Raw genomic sequence first — 21,241 nt, 5'->3', positions numbered from 1 at the left:
AGGCCGGATAGGCTGTTTTTAGCAGCTCCTTCCCAGATATGGCAGCAGTATTCCATCCTTGGACGTACTTGGCTTTTATATAGATAGAGAATTGCATCAGTAGTGAGATATCTTCTGGAGCGGTAGAAGGATCCCATCATCTTTCCAGCGACCTTGGCAACAGACTTGATGTACGTGTTCCATTTCAGATCAGGAGTAAAGGTCAAACCCAGAAGCTTGTCAAAACACGGGGCCTCTCCCAGACGAGAGCCATCCATCCCAATTGATGCCAGATGGGGATCAGAGCGTTGATGATGTAAGGATAGGAGTTTGGTTTTAGATGCATTAAAGGTAACCAGCCGCGTCTTCCCCCACTGAACCACGTGCTCGAGATCAGAAGAGAGAGAATCAGAGAGAACTTTGTCATTTACAGCCTTTGACGTGTTGCCGTAGATGGTCGTGTCATCAGCATAGATGTCAACGAATGATTTAAGTATGTGTTTAGGGAGGTCATTTATGTAGATCAGGAAGAGAGTTGGACCCAGGATTGACCCCTGAGGGACTCCAGCATTTATATTGCAGGCCTCCGATTTTTGTCCATCGACCACTACTCTTATGAGCCTATCGGAGAGAAATGATTTAATGATTGAGAAAACATTTCCAGTTATACCATAGCTGGAAATCTTGCTGCCAACATTGTGTGTGTGTGTGTGCGTGTGTGTGTGTGTGTGAGAGAGAGAGAGAGAGAGAGAGGAGGGGGGGGGAGAGAAATACATAAAAGTAAATCGACACATTTGGCAATTCAGAAACACAGGCGATCGTACCGGTCAGGTGCAAACCTAGCCTCGATGTGACAATGTTCCGATTACCAAACCGGACTTCCTGTTGTAGTTTAAAATTAATCTGTAAAATATATTTAAACAAAAATTAATACATGTTCAAAAGTTTTACATTTTCTTTCATGTCAATTTGCTTATCTGTTTTAAAATAAAATAGGTTTGATAATCGGGACATTTTCACATCGAGACTAGGTTTTCACCTGACTAGGTTTTCAGGTCGCAAGTAAGGTCGCCTATGCTTCTGAATCGCCTCATATTTATTTGAAAAAATTATTACATGTGAAAAACATTAGACTGACGTACACGAGTGATCTCTATCGGAATGCGCATAATGAACGCTCCCTTGAGCGAACTGCCTATAACATCGAAGCCGATGCGCCGCATCGGCTTCGATGTTATACGCAGTTCGCTCAAGGGAGCGTTCATTATTCCGAAAAGGAAAGAAGTTTAACGTGTGTGGCCTTGTTTTTGTTTTGTTTTGTTTTTTAATTTTTTTATTTTGGCTTGAACTTTGCAACTTTTCAGATTATTTTGTTGAGTGTGTGTGTGTGTGTGTGTGTGTGTGTGTGTGTGTGTGTGTGTGTTTAGGGGGAATGGATTTTTTCTTTTTTTTTTGGATTGATATTTTTTGTTTGGCCGTGTTTTTGTTTTTTTTTTGGGGGGGGATATTTTTTTTGGGGCCGGAGATTATAGTTATAGGTAATTATTAACAGGAAAATTGGTGCAAAAGTCTCCATAAGCACGTGTGGTGAACAAAAACTTATATGAGTACCTTTTATTTTTCTTGAATAAAAAAACCCTACTCGACGAGAACACGACTGTTTTTGTTTAATAATTATTTTTTTATTCAAACATAAAAATAAAAATTTCAGTTTGGCTTGCACTTTCGATTTTCGGATTATTTTATTGTTGTGTTTTTTTTGTTTGTTTGTTTTGTTTTTTAGCCGGATTTAACAAACAAAATGAAAACAAAATTTTTTTTGGTGCTTATGCACTTATGTTACCGTGATTTTTTAATGGTTTAAGTGTTCCCCAATGTTTGAAGTGTTTTTAATGTTTTGTTGAAAAAAAAAAAGTCATATAACTGAGAGTAGCTAACCTGAAGTGAGGTTGCGAAAAAAATACAATCTTCTTCGCGACCTTCTTCTCAGGTCTTGTAACCACAGTAACATAAAAATAAAGGAATAAGTGACTCTTCACAAAGGAGGAAGCTTTTTATAACAATTACCTTACTCTGAATAGGGCCTTGTGGCACAAGGCTATTGTTCTTCTGGATTGTTGGAAGAGCATCCTCACCTCCGGCAGCTACACTCAGGATGTTATATTCACCACAGTTTATAAATGATTGGAACTTGTGCCAATACCCCCACAACCGTTAAATCCGGTTAAAAACAACAACAACAACAACAACAACAACAACAAAATAATCCGAAAATCACAAAGTTCAAGCCAAATTGAAATTTTTCTCCATCCCTCTCCCCCAATAAAAAACAACACGGCCAAACAAAAAATATATATTCACACATGCAACAACAACAACAACAAAAAAAAACACAGCAAAAAAAAAAATATATATATAAAATATATCCATCCAAACAAAAAAACACGGCAAAAAAAAAAAAAATATTTATCCCCAAAACAAAAAAAAAACACGGCAAAAAAAAATATCCATCCAAACAAAAAACACGGCAAAAAAAAAAAAAAAAAAATATCCATCCCCAAAACAAAAAAACACGGCCCTAAAAAAGTATCCATAAAAAAAAATAAATAAATAAAATAAAAACCCGAAAAGCACAAAGTTCAGGCCAAAATTAAAAAACAAAAACAAAGCCATACACGCCAAAATTTCTTTCCTTTTGGGAATAATGAATGCTCTCTTGAACGAACTGCGTACAATGCATATTTCTCTATAGGGGCCCCATTCATGTACGTCCGCCAAACATCATCATACTATGTTACATTTAAAATTCATTATTTCTGTGAAAATGTTTCTGTAAATAAACATTTTATCACGTACTAATTGACTAACATCGTCTATTGTCTATGTCATGGCATAACGCAGTTTACAAGCAATGGCTCGACTAAGTTAATATTCGTGATCGCCAATAATTTTTAACAATGGGACAAATAATAATAAAAAAAATAACACAGTGTATAGCAACAAAAAAACAAACAAAAGGTGAAATCACAATAAATGAAAATAATTGTTTTAATTTTCTGCGAACTTACTTTTCAGGTCGCCATCTTAAATATTGGCGTTCTAAACTCGTCCCGTTTTACTGCGTACATCTTATAATCTTTTCTTTGTTTAAAGTAGATTGCCAAAGGGAAAGTAAGTATTACTTCAATTTAATTACGACTCTCTTTTTACTACATTGGCCCGTACTAACCATCATTATCTTGTTTTGATATGGAAATGAGGAGTCAACGTTTCATGATTGCATATAAACGAATAATGATAATATATAGATACGGGCAAAATGAATGCTGACGCTCAAAACGTATAAACATTTTGACCCCTCCCTTTACTTAACAATTCACCAAAAATCAGGAAATTAACTAATTTTAATAAAATTTTCAGTATTTGTCAAATAATGATCGCGGAATATAATGAACTATTTTTATTTAAATCTTAGTGGAAATGTATTATTTTGTTTAAACAAAAATACCTTTACTAAAGTTATGGTTTTCAGTAGTAAATAAAAAACGCAAGAATTTATTCTTGCTTTTTTTGTATAAATAAAACACCGTAATTTGTAACAATAAAAATAAAATAATTTTTACAGGAACATTACGAAAAAAGCCCCTAAAGTCCGTATTAATGAATTCGATATCACTTGAAGAAAAATTAATTTCTCGAACTACTGATATTACCATTGAATTAAGCATTGTTTATTTAATATTTTCACAAAAAAAATTAATATTCCAAAAAATATTTCTACTTTTTTTTTTAATTACATATTTCGCATAATTTTTATATGCAAGCTTTAAATAATTTCCTTGCTCGCAAGAATGTGAAACTTTCGGCGTAACATATTTTGGTATTATTATACAAACACCGTGACAGCGTTAGGGTTAGGGTTTAGGGTTAGGGTTAGGGTTAATTCGCTGTCACGGTGTTTGTATAAATTTACCCATATTTTATATAATATTGAACAATAATTTAAAAAAAAATCTGATTAAAAAACAGGAACATACAAAAATAATTAAATTAAAAAATGGAAAAATTTATACAAACGTTCTATGTCGGTAACTACATATGCCCATTCTTGAAAAGAAAAGGAAACCTGTCCGTTTTGCCTCTCCACTTTCCCTCCAACTACCCGATGTCATTTTCAGATACGTTTCAAATGGTGTAAAGTTGACTTTAAATTTCACGTAAACATTCCGATTAATTAAAACGTAAGTTTGTATTTTTTTTAAGTGTTATTTTTTTTCAATAATTATAAACTCTTTCCTTTCCACTTTGAATTCTGTATAGATATTAATTAATAAATGTTACCTTTTTTCAATGAATAAATTCTTAGTATAATTAATGAATTTGATTAACATTTATGCCGTTTAAAGTTTATGAAAGTTTAAATTCTGTTAATAATTGTTTGAACTTTTATAATGAATAAATTGTCATTGTAACTTAATGAATTAAATTCACTGAATTTAATTGAGTCAATTAAATTGACCTTCCAACACTTAAAATACATTTGTAGTTTTATTAACAAAATAATTTATCGACGCATTTAGAGTAGCCGACGAAGCAAAAACGAGGGGGGAAAAACAAAACAGAAAAAACGAAAACAAATATTACCAAAGGCAAGCTATCTTTCTACATAACTAGATCAGTTTTTGTGTGTGTGCTCTAACTTATTTTTAAGTGTTTTTTTTTCTATTAAAAAATAAAGCTATCAGAAAGCCTGCAAAGTTAGAACTGTTTTGGAGTTGCATAACTTTTCGACTCATATAGAGTCGGTCAAAATTCTGGAACACCATAATGGGTTCATTGTATTCTATAATCATTAATTAATAAATACTGAAATTTTCATAAAGATTTTTATGAATTTTTAAGTGCAGGGATGGGTCTGCAACTGCCCCCCCCCCAAAAAAATGGTCGATAAGCCGAAACATTGTTGGATAATAATGAAGGTATGCCATTAATGTGCTTCCGTACTTCTTTGAATTTTGCCGCCATTACTTTTTTTTTGACACGAAACTAATCTTGTTGCTACCATGGCCATATTTTTGGATAATTATTACCCTTTTTAGCAAAAGTTAAGTACATTTATTGTATATATTCATTATTTTAAGACTTTAACGTTATAATTCACTTGGAAATAATTCCAGAAAACTTATATTTTCTCTTGCCAGAAAAATGTAAACAAGATATTTGTCATGATGAATTTTTATGTGAAATATACGGTCTTTCAGATTTGAGATAAAATTATTCCATGTATTTTTTTATTTCACACACTATTTTTTCTTTGAGAAATTAATTTTAAGCTGTAATCGTTTAAACATAATCAAAAGATACCGAAAATTTAAAAAATATTATGATTAATTGGCGTTCAAAACCAGGTCCCATACCTAAGCAACCATTAGAATTGCCCATACCTAATAATATAAAAAACTTTCCGATCGGATATTGTTTGTTTTTGGGTTTGAAATGTCCCCCCCCCTCCCCGTTTTTTCGTGAGTTCTTATATATTTGTACATTGAAAACATCTCAAGTGCCTTGTTTTGCTATAACGTTAGGTACAGCCAATAATGGTGGAAAAATAGAGGGGGGGGGCATAATTTGGTAAATGTGTAGTCTAGCTGTGTAAATTATTTGACAAACAAAAGATTATAAAAAATCTATTTATTTTGTTATATAAAACACATTATTAGACTCAAAGGCTGAAATAAAACCAGAAACAAATTTCATTTTTATTATTTTTTATCATTTTTATGAGATTAAATTTACGACATTTGAGGCTGATAACAATTTTCTGTTTTCAATGTGTGAAAAAAACTACAATCCACTGTAGAGTATAACCTCGGATTCTGAAGATATTCAATTGTGCAAGGGGTCGCTCATGAGGGACAGTATCAAAGACCTTAATGTAATCCAGAAAGACGACATCAGCTTGGTAGATTATGACTCAGTGCCTCTGTCCAGATGTCCAGTGCTTCAATGAAGTTAGTCACAGTTGATTTGCCAGAAGCGAATTCATGTTGTTATTCACAAAGTAAGTTGTTTTTCTTGAGTTGACCAGTAATATCCGCGAATATTAGATTTCTATGATCTTGCAAAAAAATTGATGTGAGAGAGACTGGTTTGTAATTGGCCGAGTTGGACTTGTCACCTTTCTTAAAAATAGAGGTTACTATGGTAGACTTCCATTGAGAAGATACATATCTATTGGCGAGGCTGGTATTGAACAGGATGCAGAGAGGAGTAGCAAGGATGTGGGTCAATTCCTTGAGGATCCACAAGTGTATTGTGCATGGCCCTGGTGACTTGTCAGTCGTAATGGATTGCAGAACTTCTAGAACTTTTACTTTGGTTATCATGATTTTAATTTCTGAATCCATATGCTTAGGATTGAATGGTAGAAAGGAAGGTATATCCGCTTGTGAAGAAACTGTAGTGCTGCTTATTCAGAACATTGACCCTATCTTTATCATCACAGGTAAAGGATCTCTGTTACACAGATCTGGGATACCCCACTCACTTATTTTTCTGCTATTTACATAGTTCTTATTCTTTCGCTTTTTACATAGTTCTTATTCTTCTGCTTTTTACATAGTTCTTATTTTTCTGCTTTTTACATAGTTCCAGAAAGCTTTATTGTTGGAACATGTCTCTCTGGTTTAGTTAGACTCAAAGTCTTTCCTAGCTTTTCTAGTTGCATGTGAAGCCTTGTTCCTGGCTATGATGTACCTCTGGTAGTCGTGGGCATCTCTTGTGTTGAGATAGCAAATCCAGGAGTGGTGCTTTTTCTTGATTTTATGCAGAATAGCACTGTGCATCCACAGGGGTTTTCTCTTGATAGAGCATTGGTCCAAAATCTTTGTAGGTGTGCATTTTTTCACAGCATCCATAATAGATGATTACAGAAAGTCAGCAATTTCTTGATTACGTTTGCCCATTAGTATGCCCTTCCAAATCAAGTCCAGAATAGTTCCCATGTCAGTGTAATCTTCCTTTTCATAGATGTAGCAAGTCTTGCTAGAGGGAGTATACCGATGGCCGAATGAGAACTTGACAGAGATGCCCACATGATCGATTGTTCTAAGAGAATCAAATTAATTGATTGATCATCGCATATTCATTGCTAAATATAAGATCGTCACTTGTAGGGGTTTGGTTTCCTCTGAACCTGGTGAGTTCAGTTACATGCTGCAGGAAATAAGTGTCCATGATACACTCTACAAACCTAGAAGATGGGATGTTGGTATTGACATTCATAGGGAGCTCGGGCATGGGAGTCCAGTTGATAGTGGGATGATTAAAATCACCTACTAGATGTTTGTACAGTTCATCAAAGAGACCCGAGAAAGTAACCTGTGTAGGTCTTCATCCAATGCGATAGCCATTGCTGGGTTTCCACTCCTATAGAGACTACCAACAAACAACTCCACATTGTTCCCCCCCCCCCCGCTGATGGTTATCCTTATATGAAGTGCTGAATTCTGGATATATCTGCCTGGCATTGAGTGAGTATTTGATATAGATGCAGGTGCCCTGGATATTCGTTGCAAACAGGTCACTGGTGAAAAAATTGTAGCCAGTGATGCTCATTGTAGCTGTGTCTGGTATATGCCCTATCTTGGTTTAGTTTCCATAAGGATCATTATGTTGTAGTTGTTAATGTGAGAAAGAATAGCTCATTGCATCTGCTCATCAAAGAGTTGTCTACATTGGTATAGTATACTGATAGGTTTCTTATGGTGCATGCAGCGCAAGCTTGTAGCCTTGGCAGTACCTTTGTGTCTCTTGTATTTGCTGTACTGCTGTGGAACTTGATTGGGTGCCTGATCTATGATTCTGCTCTGTTTGATGGTCCAATTTTTGGCAGGGACTTTCCGGACTTTCGAGAGCTGAGCTGCAAGTTTTCTGAGGCAGTCTGTTGTTTTTTAGTCAGGTGAAGTCATGTAGACTCTACTGTGGATCTTGTTGGTGCTGTTATGTAATTCTTTGGCCCTGCTAATATTTGTTTCTTTTCACCAAGAGAATCTAGCTCAACTTTTAGTAGTCTACTATTTCCCATGTTGACAGATCCCAGGGGGAGGGTACCCTTGTTTATCTTCACTGTCAATTTTAGTTCCTTCTTGATCATTTCTTGGACAGGTATTTGAAAGATGAAAGCCTAAAATTAATTTCCAAATGGAAAAAAATATGTTGGTTCCCATGAAACAAAAGTTATAATGAAAAATGTTTTCATGGTGACATTTGGAAGCTGACAAATTCAGCTAAATTTTGAAGTTAAATAAATTCATTCTAAAAATCTTTTGAAAGATAAATATTAGTTTTTCTGGGACTATTTGAAAGATAATTATTAATAGTAAAGTTCTAAGATATTGAATTAAATTTTAACAAACACCTTGTGTGTACAAAAAATAATTTAATTAGCCCCCCCCAAGAGATTCTGCCTTTGCCCAAACCAAAACAAAACAGAGTCGTTTTAGAATGACTTCTACAGAAGCCCTAAGTGTCAGAAAGTCAAAAGGCTGTCTGAAAATGACGTCAGGTAGTTGGTGGGAGATAGAAAGTGCTGGTTTCTTTTTTTCCTCAGCCATGCATCCATACTTTTCTATAACGTTTGTATAATTTTTACCATTTTTTAATTTAATTATTTTTCTGCTTTTAAATTCCAAATAAAAATATTTTTCAAGATTATATAAAATTATATTACACTGAAAGTGACACGTTGATTAAGGCAAGAAAAATATTAGAATCTTACATATAAAAATTACGCAAAACATGTAAACTAAAAAAAATAGAAATATGTTTTGCAATTATAATTTTTTGTTTGAAATATTAAATAACCAATGCTTAATTCAATGATAATATCAATAGTTTGAGAAATTAATTTTTCTTGGAGTTATAGTGAATTCATTAATATGAACTTTAGGGACTTTTCCTGTAAAAATTAATTTTTTTTATTGTTACAATTTACGATACTTTACTTTTGTAAAAAAGCAAAAATAAATTTATGCATTTTTTTAGTACTACTGAAAACAATAATTTTATTAAATGTATTTTTTTTGTTTAAACAAAATACAATTCCACTAAGATTCAAATAAAATAATGGGTTCATTATATTCTGTGATCATTTTTTTTAACATTTCATTAAAATTGGTTACTTTTCTGATTTTTTTGTGAATTTTTAAGTTAAGGGAGGGGGTCAAAATGTTTATACATTTTGAGATCGGCATACATTTTGCACGTGCATATAGAACATACTCAAATATTCTTTTAACGATTCGAAATACATGAATAAAAAAATGGTTTGCATATGGTATGATTCAGTTAAAATATCCATTTTTGTTCTGCTACTAAAAACATCACAAAAAGATGATATTTAATGTGTTACTAAATGTTAAGGAAATTTAAAGTAAAAATGTTGTGGGTAAGTGGTGATGATACTGATTCTCACCAAAAACAGGAACTCAACAAATTTTAATGAAAATTTCAGCATACATTTATTAACAATCACAGAATATAATGAACAGATTTTTTAAATCTTCGTAAAAATGTATTATTTTATGCAAACAAAAAACACCTTTACTAATGTTATATTTTCAGTACAAAAAACTCATTAATCTTTTTTTTTGTTGTTTTTACAAAAATAAAGCATCATAGATGTTAGCAATTAAATTTTTAAAAGTATTTCTCATATATTACAAAAAGCAATTAAAATCTTGTAAAGTATGAAAGACATTACTTTGCAGTTCATTGTTGAGATTGACTTGAAGCACAAATGACTACGTCTATCTGTTCATATATAGTTATAAGAGGTAGATAACTTACTGACAGTTTCCGTACAATGGGCAGATAACTCCCTCGTACTTCAAGTATCAAGGGCAGATAACTCTCGGGTACTATTTAAATTCATTAGGAGATAACTTTTTCAGCTCAACAGCCTCCACCTATGACCACAGGATTAATTATTGTCTTCATCTTTGTGTGCACCAGAGAACATGCGATTTGCCATGCATTTCTGGGGACAAGTTTCTCTAGTTCTGTGATATGAAGGCTGTTTTAATAGTAGGGGATTGTCTGTGTATATCATCCCATGTTGCTCTCTACTACCTCTGTTTCTTCTTCATCAGACTTGCTAGATGACCTGACATTGATGTTCTACTCAAGATCCATTGTTTCTTAGAGATCTATTCCTGAGGGAGCTCAGAATTTATGGATGGATTTGAGGTTCCTAGAATGGCATAATGTGTCATCATCCACAGCTGGATATATTTTACAGAGAAATTGATGGTCACACAAAATCAGTCAATTACTCCCCTCTACTTGAATTTAGTAGTGTTGGTTACTATGTGTCACCACGATCCTTTCTGTCTTCATCCATCAATGGGGTGATTGCCATCCTGATTTTGGATCTGAACAAAATCTTTATCTTGAAATTCTTAGAGTGGACAACAGTGCTAGTTGCACTCCGCATATGATTTGTTCCGCATGATTCATGGCCATTGATATTCATCTCATAGGAGAGAAAGGTGATCTTTTAATGATTTGAACATGTAGCATTAAGGCTGAGGACATATTATAATCATGGACGGGAGTATTACAATGGGTTAGTAATGCCGAAGCAGCCTGATTATGGTATAGAGGTTCATAACTGTCCATGTTGTCAGTTAGTATATGTTTTGTTGTCTTAACGGCTACCTCTCCACAGCTGTTGCTTTGAGCATAGATTGATGAGGTACATTTCCATATACCTAAGTTACTCAAAAAGGAGTCATTGTCCTGGGACTCAAATAGTATCCCTTTGTCTGAAGAGATTTCTTCAGGTGAACTGTAAGTAAAGAAATAAGTTCTCAAGGTACTGCACACAGTTTTGTGTCCCCTTGATGTAATTTGGGCCACTTTCACCCCTAGCATATATAAATAAGTGTACACCATAGTGGTTTTATCCTTTATGTTGACAAAAGTCGCCAAAATATGTTGGAATGGAAATTCTGCACCTGCTGTTCATATCAAAGCCTATCTGGGCTGAGCTGGTGCAATCATGTTGTAAGTGCGGCACTGGGATCTGATTTGCTTGAAGCGAGCATACAGACCTGATCAGAACAATCATTGTCTTGCATTTGTCAGCATACTATTTGTGCATTTATGTGCAGAATTAAAGGATTCCCATATCTCAGCACAAAATTGTTGCAATATTAGGATTTTTTTGCCTTTGATAATAACTCCTTTCAATCAGTATAATTCTTCCTACAGTCTACAAAACCCGAGCTATTAATAGAAGGATGTTACGTGACTGGGGGAAGCCATGTAAGATGCTGCATACTTCATCTGTGGCTGTCAGTGATAATATTTATCATATAATAGCCTTCAATTTAGAGTTCAGGTTTAGTTTCGTAAAGTTGGTTTTGACTGCAGTGTTGATCATTCAGTCTGGATTTTTCATTGGGATATCTGCTGGGTATTGATATACACAGTCAGGAGTCAAATTACGTGTTTGTGACAATGTTTTGTAATGTAACAGGTGCAGGTTTTTAATAGTTTACAAAGCCAGGTTTAAAAAGGTTTTTGTTAGTTGCAGGTTATCCACTGTGTACCTTTCACTGCTATCAGTCATATGTGACATTAAAGGTACTCCTGTATGGCAGAGTTGAGCCTTTTTAGTCCTAAAAATTCAAAGAGTAGTCTGTTTGTTTCCAGTGTACATGTCTCCTGTATTTCATTCAAGATTTAGGTTTGGTTTTCCAATCCGCATACATCTTTGTACTGGGTACATGCATCCAAAAACAATGCCCATTCTCTGTCTGTGGTATCTAATCTTTTTTTTTTTTTTTTTTTTTTTACAAAGGCATCACCACATTATCAAGGCCCAGAGGCCACTCAAGGATAAGGGTTAAAGAGTGTACAGTAGAAGTTGGTCAATATAGTAATCATTAGTAATGAAAATTTGGTAAATTTAATAACTTATATGGAACGGCTCATCAAGAACTTATTTACCTTAGACTTGAACACAACCATATTGTAGTCAGCCGGAAAGCAGGAAAACGGAAGACAATTCCACAGGCGTGCAGTTCTAAGAAAGAAGCTTTGTTCATGGAATCTATGTTTAGGTTTAGGCACAGATAAAGAGTGGGGGAAATTATTGATAGTGTTTACAGCTAGACGAGTGTTTCTTGTGAAAGTTTGGCGAGGGGGGACCATAGATTGAAGCTCAGTCGAACACTTTCCATGAAAATAACGATACATCAGAGACAAACTCGCAACATCTCTTCTGTCAAGGGGCATTCTGGTTTTTAACTTGCAACATGTTAGAATGTTTTAATGTTTTCCTTCTGTAGCTTAATAACTTGCTTCATCAAATGTATTCTTTCTTGCTTCATGGCTGGTAGTGGTTCCAAATCTGACATAGTGTTTAAAAAATTCTGCGCTGTACAATTTTAAATCCTGTTTATAACACCATGTAAAGTATGAAAGACATTCTACAGTTCATTGCTAAGTTCTATTCAAAACGCTAATGGCTACTTCCATCTGTTATATAGTCATAAGAGGCAGATAACTCACTAGTACGTCTTGTATGAGGAGTAGATAACTCCCTCGTACTTACTGTGGATGGGAAAGATAACTCCTTGCTACTATTTCAGCACAGGAATAGGTAACTCTTTTACCTATACAAGACAATGTAAATAAAATTAATATAAACTGAAGAAAAATTAATTTCCTGAATTAATAATGTTATCATTGAATGAGGCGTTGTTTACTCTCCAAGAATCCCTAATCTCTGCTTTACAATCATTTCCCCAGCATTTCTTGTTCATATTCTTCCACTCTCTTCCACTGTAGAGTTCACCCAACTTAGTACTGTGACTGAATTGGGTTCTGATTTCGATTTCTTTCAACCTTCATCTCATAGCTAAATTAATGCATTTCAGGACAGTGTCTAATTTGACCATGTTAATATGATTATTGTCATTTTTTTCTCAATGATGCAGCATCTTCCACCACCAAACTGCTAATTTCCATGACCATGCTAGTTGCAATATTGCTTGCATCATACCACTCCTATTCTTGTTTCAGGTATATATCAAGTTCCAAGATCCCCTAAAAGGACCATTTTCTTTTTACATCAGCTAGAATTTCCTACGTTACATTGACAGTTTTGTCATCAACTCTGTCCTCCCAATCTACTCCATTAGCCCTTCTGTTAACATAACTACATGCTAGTCACAGCCATCCAGCAATTGGATAGTGTCCCAACAATTTGCCAAATAGAAAATAACTCCCAACTACCCTCACTGGGATCTTGTTGCCTCGTTTGAATATAAACTCTCCCATCCTTCTTTTCATTAGCTTAAGACCTAATGCTGCTCCTCCATCCAGAGATTCTGGTGATTCTGCTATCAGTCCAAATCCTTTCAAATGTTCTACAACTTCTTTTGTTGATATCTTTGTTACATCCACCATTATATCATCGATGTACAAATCAGTAGCTTCTTTAGTTTTTCTCCTTTTTTTTCAAGACCATTTTTAAAACAGCTACCAGAATCTTCGGTGTAACAACAGTTCAAATCCAAGTTGAGTTAAGCAATAAGTTTTTCCTTTATAGCAGACCAGCTGATACTGCTATAGTTTCTTTGTCAAATGCAGCTGCAAGTAGATAGACTTAAGATCTACAATTGCACTTCTTCTCACTATCTCCATTTCCTCATCTTTTCATCATACACATCTATTATATTTTTCTCTCTATGGCACGCCACAAAACGGTTCAATTCACAGCAGCCTTACACTGGGCTGACTTTTCTTTTTGTGGCCTGAAACACTGTCATAATTGGTAACACACATTTTCCTTCTTCCTTCCATGGTAAAAGAAAACCTGCTGTCCACCTTTCCATTTAAGTCTTCTTTCGACCATTATTGCTTTCAAAATTTTATTCAGCTATTATTCCTTTTAAGTCTTCATTCAACTGTTATTATTTTTAAGTCTTCCTACAACCATTACTATTTTCAAACTTTTACTCAACGATCATTGCATCTAAATTTTCCTTCAACCATTATTGTTTGTAAATCTTTTTTCAACTATTTTTCTTTTAAGCGTTTTTAACAGTTATTGTTTTCACGTTTTCCTTCAATTGTTATTATTTTCAAGTCTTTCTTTAATCATTATTCTATTCATATTTTCCTTCAAATATTTTTGCTTTTAAGTCTTTTTTCAACCATTATTGTTAATAAGTCTTCCTTCAAATGTTAGTTTTTCCAAGTCTTATTCAACCCTTAATTATTTGAAGTTTATTTTTAACTATTATTGCTTCAAAGTCTTTCTTCAACCATTATTTCTATTAAACGCTCTTTCAACTGTAATTCTATTCAAGTCTTCGTCCAACCATTTCTTCATCAGTTATTAAATGCAGAAAAAGTATTAGAATAAATGAATATCAATGTATATTTTACATATCTATTAGCAAAGTTATCAAATGTTCTTGAAAAAACTAATCGATCTCAATACATTCATACTCATGAAATATGTAGCAGTTCCTCACATAGAAAGTCATTGTAATAAAGTAATTTAGTGGTTAAATTTAAATATTCCGTCTTGTTGTTTAACAGTTTTATTAAAACCACCACAAAAGTATGTTCTTATCGAAATCTATAGTAAATTTATAAAAAATATTTTATAACATTGTATTTAGATTTAGATGCTGTTTTTATTTTCAGCTTGCAGTTGCGGAAGTAATATTTTACCACTTTTGATATTTCCAATTTTCGTTGACAATATTTCATTATAGTAACCCATTTAAACAATATTTCTGAATGTTGACTTGTGAATAAAGATATATCTGTTACATCTTCTGACTGTAAAATTTAGAATGTATTTATTGTTTTATCATATGTTTTTTTATTTCAGTACAATTTAAATTTATAAAATAATGTAATATTTTATAACATATGTGAAAAAAGTGAATGGTTTTACTTTGGTTATATTTCATGGCATAGTAAACATTTGTGCATAATTATTGTTGTTTTAATATATTCTCTTAGTTCTTAGTATATTCAAATATTTATACATTAAATTGTTTAACTAAAAGCAATGAATGAGTTTATTACAACTGTTTTGTAAAGATGATTAACCAAGTATTAATGATTCTCCAATTTGATTTGTAAACTATAAAATTTGTTCAAAATCAAAAAAAGATAATTTTTTTCATTTTGTATCTCATGAATGAAGTTTTTTAAAAAATTTAGTTCAATGTTATCTACAAAATAGAATTTATTTATTTTTCAATGGATAAGTTGTGCAACAAATATCCTCAAAAGATTTAGAATTTAATCAATAATGGATTCCAGAACTTTTTAATAAAATTCTACATAATAATTCAAATTTTTTCATAAAAAACATCATGCTGAAGCTTATCTGAAATGTATCCGTTTACAAAAATAGTGTCTACAACTTCTTAATGTCTTAAAATAATTTTATTTGCAAAACGTATAAATAAACATTTTATTTGTAATAATTCTTTTGTTTTGAATTTTCCAGAATATCGAGCAATCAATACAAAGAAAAGCAAATGAAAATTGCCTAATGTTCGGAACAACAGAAATCATACGAGTGTAAACCATATGATTTCTCCCTTTCATCAAATTGCATTTTATGATAATATATTTGAAATATCGTATTCGTACAAACTGTATATCTATTTTATCAAATCTAAGTCTTTTTCAAGCTGGAACACTGTTCTATATAACTGTAAAGCCTAGGCATATAATAGTGAGCTAACACACAGAGGAGCACACAACTCACTTATGAACATTATATATAACAGTAAAAACAAGTAATGTTTTCATTTAAAAAATGAAAAAACTAGCTTATGACCATCTTAAAGAATCTACTAAATTTTCTAATCCATAAAAACTGAATAAAATATAAAATGTTTTTTATTCATTTCATCTTTAGTATAAAAGCACAATAAGCTAAATATAAAAGCAAATTTTACTAAAAATCAGAAAGATTTTGATTTTGAAGATGACATCTAAATCGAATACTGGAGAGAAACGATATTCTTGTGAAGTATGTGGCTCTTCATTTATAAGTAAACAAGATATGTTGCGTCATATTCGAACACATACTGGAGAGAAACCATATTCTTGTGAAATTTGCGGCTCTTCTTTTGCAAGGAAACATGACATGTTTCAGCATAAGCGAACACACACAGGAGAGAAACCACATTCTTGTGAAGTATGTGGTTCTTCTTTTACAAGAAAAGAGAATATGTTGCGACATATGCGAACACATACTGGAGAGAAACCATATGCTTGTGAAATATGTGGTTTTTCTTTTTCAATAAAACAACATATGTTGCAACATAAGCGAACACATACTGGAGAAAAACCATATATTTGTGAAATATGTAGCTCTTCCTTTGCAAGGAAACAAGATATGCTGCGTCATATACGAACACATACTGGAGAAAAACCATATTCTTGTGAAGTATGTGGCACCTCATTTGCAAGGAACCATGATATGCTGCAACATATGCGAACACATACTGGAGAGAAACCATATTCTTGTGAAGTGTGTGGCACTTCTTTTACATTGAAACAAAACTTAGTCATTCATATACGAACACATACTGGAGAGAAACCATACTCTTGTGAAATATGTGGCTCTTCTTTTACAATGAAGCAAAGCATGTTGAAACATATGCGAATACATACTGTGAAAGAAACAAAATAACTGCCATTAACCAACTAGCAATGCCAGTGGTAACATACAGTTTTGGTATTGTCGACTGGCCACAAAAAGACATAAATAGACTAGACACTAAGACACGTAAAATGCTGACAATGTATAAAGTAATATACAGAAACCAGTGTCTGTCTAGAATGTATCTGCCCAGATGGAGGAGGTATGGGGCTCTCGGAGATTGACCATCAACATCGTGCAACTATTGTGAGCACCGGACAATATCTGATGAGCTCTAAAAACCCAACTCTCAAGATGGTACACCAATATCAGGAATCAAGAGCCAGTAGAACAACATCCATCACAAAACTGGCCAAACATTTTGGGAAAGACTGTATTACAAGTGAGACAGAAACAGAAAAGATACCTGCGACTGAAATAGCCAGAAAAAGTCGCCAGAAATACACTAAAGCTTTCCATGACAAGAAAGTTGAAGAATGGGCCAACCAACAACGGGCCAAGTATTTTCTGGACGAATATAACCAAGACTATATTGATAGGGAAGGGTCTATAAGCTGGCTAAAGGATTCATCGCTCCACTATGACCAGGAGAAGTTTATAATAGCTGCCCAAGATCAAGGCTTGATGACCAATGCATTTAAAAAGATGAGTGGTCTCGGCAAAGACAACAAATGCAGGTTCTGCCACACAGAAGTAGAGAGTGTGAGCCACCTGATTTCTAGCTGTAAGGTTCTGCTAGGGGACAGCTACTATACAATGCGACACAATGAAGTATGCAAATATATCCACTGGACGATCTGCAATAAGTTAAATATCGAATGCAGCAAGAAGTCATGGGAACATATACCCGAAAGAACAGTCGGAAACAAGTCATATACCATCCACTATGACTATGCAATCCCTACAGCCACATACCTAGAAAATGGAGCTATAAAACCCGACATTGTAATATGGGACAAGAAGGAGAAGGAAGCATCCTTGGTGGAAGTTAGTGTCCTGAATGATGCTGGGTTAAACAGAGCTGAGAGGGAAAAGATTACCAAATACCAGGGTCTTATGTATGACATGAAAAGAAACTGGAACCTTAAGAAGATCTCTATCATTCCAGTAATTATAGAAGCAACCGGACTTATGAAAAAGAATTTTACAAACTATCTTACAAATATACCAGGTAAACCAAGTGCAAAGGAGATTCAAACAATTGCACTTAAAGGGACGGTTAGAATCTTAAAAAGATCTCTCGGTTGGAATGTCTAAAATAGCAGGTGTATGTTTGGCATCTGGTAGGATGCCCCATCCCTGGCTTAAACAAAATGATAACAAAAATGAAAAAATAGAGTGAAAGAACCATATTCTTGTTGAGTAAGAAATCCAATATGTTGCATGCAAACATAGAATATGAACAAAAGTCTTTGTAACTTATTTGTCTATTACGTTTTACATAGGTTGAAGCACACCTAAACATACCGAATAGAAATGCATCTATGTGAAATGCATGGTTTCGTATTTTAAAACTATATGTTGAAGCTAAAAAGAAACTATATTTTCATTAAATATTTGTTTCATTCATAATGTAGCAACATATGTTCCCATATAGGTGAACACGTGTATACTTGAAACAATATTGTGTTTTAGTATGTGATTGTTTTACAAATACGAAATATGTGGTATGGCATATACAAATACATATCCGAGTGGAAGTATATTGCTGGGTAGTCCATGTTTTTCATACATAAATGAAATTGTGTCATATGTAAACCAATGTGAAAGACTGCATTCTTGTGACATATGTATCTTTTTCTTTTTAAAAAAATCGATATGTCACAGGAGACTAAGTTTATAGTGAAATTATTTACACAGAGATCTATTATGCTCTAGCTCATACGAAATTGCTGGAAATGCAGCAAAATCATATTAAGTGTGTTTCTCTTTTAGAATAATAACTTACTCTAAAACACTATAATATTGACATGTGTCTTATCTCTTAAATGGAAACTAAGTTGGTTGCCATACATACAAACACAAAGCATATACCATCCACTATGACTATCCAATTCTTACAGCTATGTATCAAGAAAACAGAGTCATAAAACCTGACATAGTAATATGGGACAAGAACAAGAAAGAAACAACCTTGGTAGAAGTTAGTGTCTTTAAATAATTCTGAGTTAAACAGAGCTGAAATGGAAAAGATAACGAAATACCAAGGTTTTGTTTGACATGAAAAAAAATCTCCATCATTCCAGTTCATATATGCGCAACTGGACTCATGAAAAAGAATTTCAAAAGCTACCTGGTAAATATATCCGGTGAACCAAGTGCAAAAGATATTCAGACAATTGTACTTAAAGGGACAGTTAAAAAGATCTCTCAATTGGAATATCTGAGTTAGCTGGTGAATGTTTTGGCATCAAGTAGGATTCTCCATTCCCATCTTGAAGGAACTGATAAGAATAATAAAAAAGATAAATTCCAGTAATTCTATAAAAAACAAACTTTGTGAACTAATACAAAGGAGTTGAAATTGTTTAAGTAACGAGTTGAATTATCAAATGATCACTGAGAATGTAATATTTTTATTTTTTTGCACAGAAAAATATTGATACATATTTGATAGAAAATCAACGTAGACCTGAAATAAGAATGTGAAGATATGTTGGAGACCCATTTTCTTTATAAAAAGAAAATATAAATGTAAATTATGTAACTGTTTAAAACCTTTCAGACACAAAAGTCAAGTCTTATTTAAAGACAGGAAAACATGACTTCTAAAATCATGTCTGAATTTTAGAAGAAAATGCACAGTTTTTCATTTGTATACAAATTTGTCTATTTTTTCATACATTTCTACGATTAGCAAATATAACATGGCATTTAACATTTAAAACTTGATAATATACTCTGGAAAACGAATAATTAGTTGTGCTTAACCAATTTACATAATATTGATATTTAGTGGAAAGCGAGTAGATTTTCTTCTAGTATATTAAATTTGTACGAGAGATATGTATTATTGTCTTGAATTGAAAACATTCTTTGATGAAATCGATTTCTAAAGAATCATGGTAAAATTGGTTCTTCATTATAATACAATTAGAATAATAACCTACAGTTAGTTCCTTATTTATATATTAAATATGAATTTCCATTTTATTTTACAAATATTGCATGAATGATCCTGAAAATTTTTTTTTTATTATAATAATTATTGTGGAATTCACCTTTATCTAAAAGCAAAATGTTTGAAGCATGTTAACTTTTTTGGGGGATAATGCCGGTTTTGTTAACCATTAAATACAAATTTGTTTTTAATGTTCTGTTAAAAACATTTGAAGTAAACTAATAAAATATGTATTACAATATTTTTCTTTTTTATATATGGAATGTCAATTGCATTTATTGTGAAATACTGTGCAACAAAATCTAAATGTAAAATCGTTTAAAGGAAATTGTATGTGGAAGATAAAGACTGGGCGAAAGGGACAATTTATTTGATGTATACAAATGGAATGCTTTGTTTGAATTGGTTGGTTTATTTAAAATGTAATTTGAGAATCTAAGCGGAAAATAACCATGCATGTTAGAATCAAGGAAGATTTTGAAGAAATAGTTTAAAAACAAAAGGCTGGAAAGTAATTGGAGAATGAGAAAATGATAGAAACAGAAAGTATTACACACAGGAATGTCATTGTGATTTTATTTACATGGCATCGAAAATATTTGATTTGCAAAATGAACATGATATTCGTATGGCAATGAACTAATGTTTATGACAGTGATGATAAGTAAACAAATAATTGCCTCGGCATCATGCTAAAATGAAGATAAAAAAGCATGTGAAGTAAAATATGTATTATTTCTAAGCTCCTTTGTATTAGAAAATTAAGACGCCATGCGAGTTTTGTTTAAAGGATATTTTCTTTCCAATGCCTTTCATATACAGCTGTGAAAACTGCACTCAAGAAAAAGATTGACATAAATATAAGGATGACCATCGTAATAAAGCTGCAAATAAGACAAGAGATGAAATGGAGAAATAGACATGATAGCGATAGCAGATATATGTGAGACAAGAACGTTATTTTCAAATAACATGTGACGGCAAAAATATACAAATTGCAAAATATCAATGCATGTGGTGTAGTCCCTGGTCAAGTTAGTAGCTATTTTTGAGAGAGACAGCATCTTTGAGTATTATGGAGAACCATACCGGATATAAATGTTATTCTTTTGTGTATATATGTATACATATGTGCATATATGTGCGTTAGGGACTGCCAAAATTCACCACAGAATTACCCCACCCTATATGTAACACGATGTAACTTTATTATAAATTAATATAATCAGTATTACTTTTGTACTATTTAAAAGACGAAGGGCAAAATAAACCAGTAATAATTTTTTTTTCATTGAACGAAAATAATGAAATTGTGAGACACAAATCGTGTTTACATAATTGGCGCTTTAAAATAACTTCCCCATGTAGTAGACATTCCAAACGTGAAAACATACCCGTGTTTAATAAATCTAGCAAAAATCAACTGA

General features: G+C 32.9%; 1 protein-coding gene across 2 annotated transcripts in view; it reads left to right on the top strand.

Annotated features, from left to right (window-relative positions):
- Window positions 1-18,785, top strand: part of LOC145280158 (uncharacterized) — a 30,248-nt gene extending 11,463 nt beyond the window's left edge. The window contains exons 1-2 of one of the 2 annotated variants that reach the window (XM_080131925.1): window positions 1,455-3,150; window positions 15,527-18,785. In XM_080131925.1, the coding sequence (XP_079988051.1) occupies window positions 16,898-17,950 (1,053 nt within the window). In that variant the 5' untranslated portion in view covers window positions 1,455-3,150; window positions 15,527-16,897 and the 3' untranslated portion in view covers window positions 17,951-18,785. Of the gene's footprint in view, window positions 1-1,454; window positions 3,151-15,526 lie in introns of those variants that run through there. The other variant, XM_080131926.1, reaches the window with a different exon arrangement.
- The last annotated feature ends 2,456 nt before the right edge of the window (window positions 18,786-21,241 follow it).

This window comes from Euprymna scolopes, chromosome 7 (genome assembly GCF_053919585.1).
Source record: "Euprymna scolopes isolate OS-2025 chromosome 7, ASM5391958v1, whole genome shotgun sequence".
NCBI lineage: Eukaryota > Metazoa > Mollusca > Cephalopoda > Sepiida > Sepiolidae > Euprymna > Euprymna scolopes.
The sequence above is the reverse complement of the archived record's forward strand: the minus strand, read 5'-3'. Positions and strand labels throughout refer to the sequence as shown.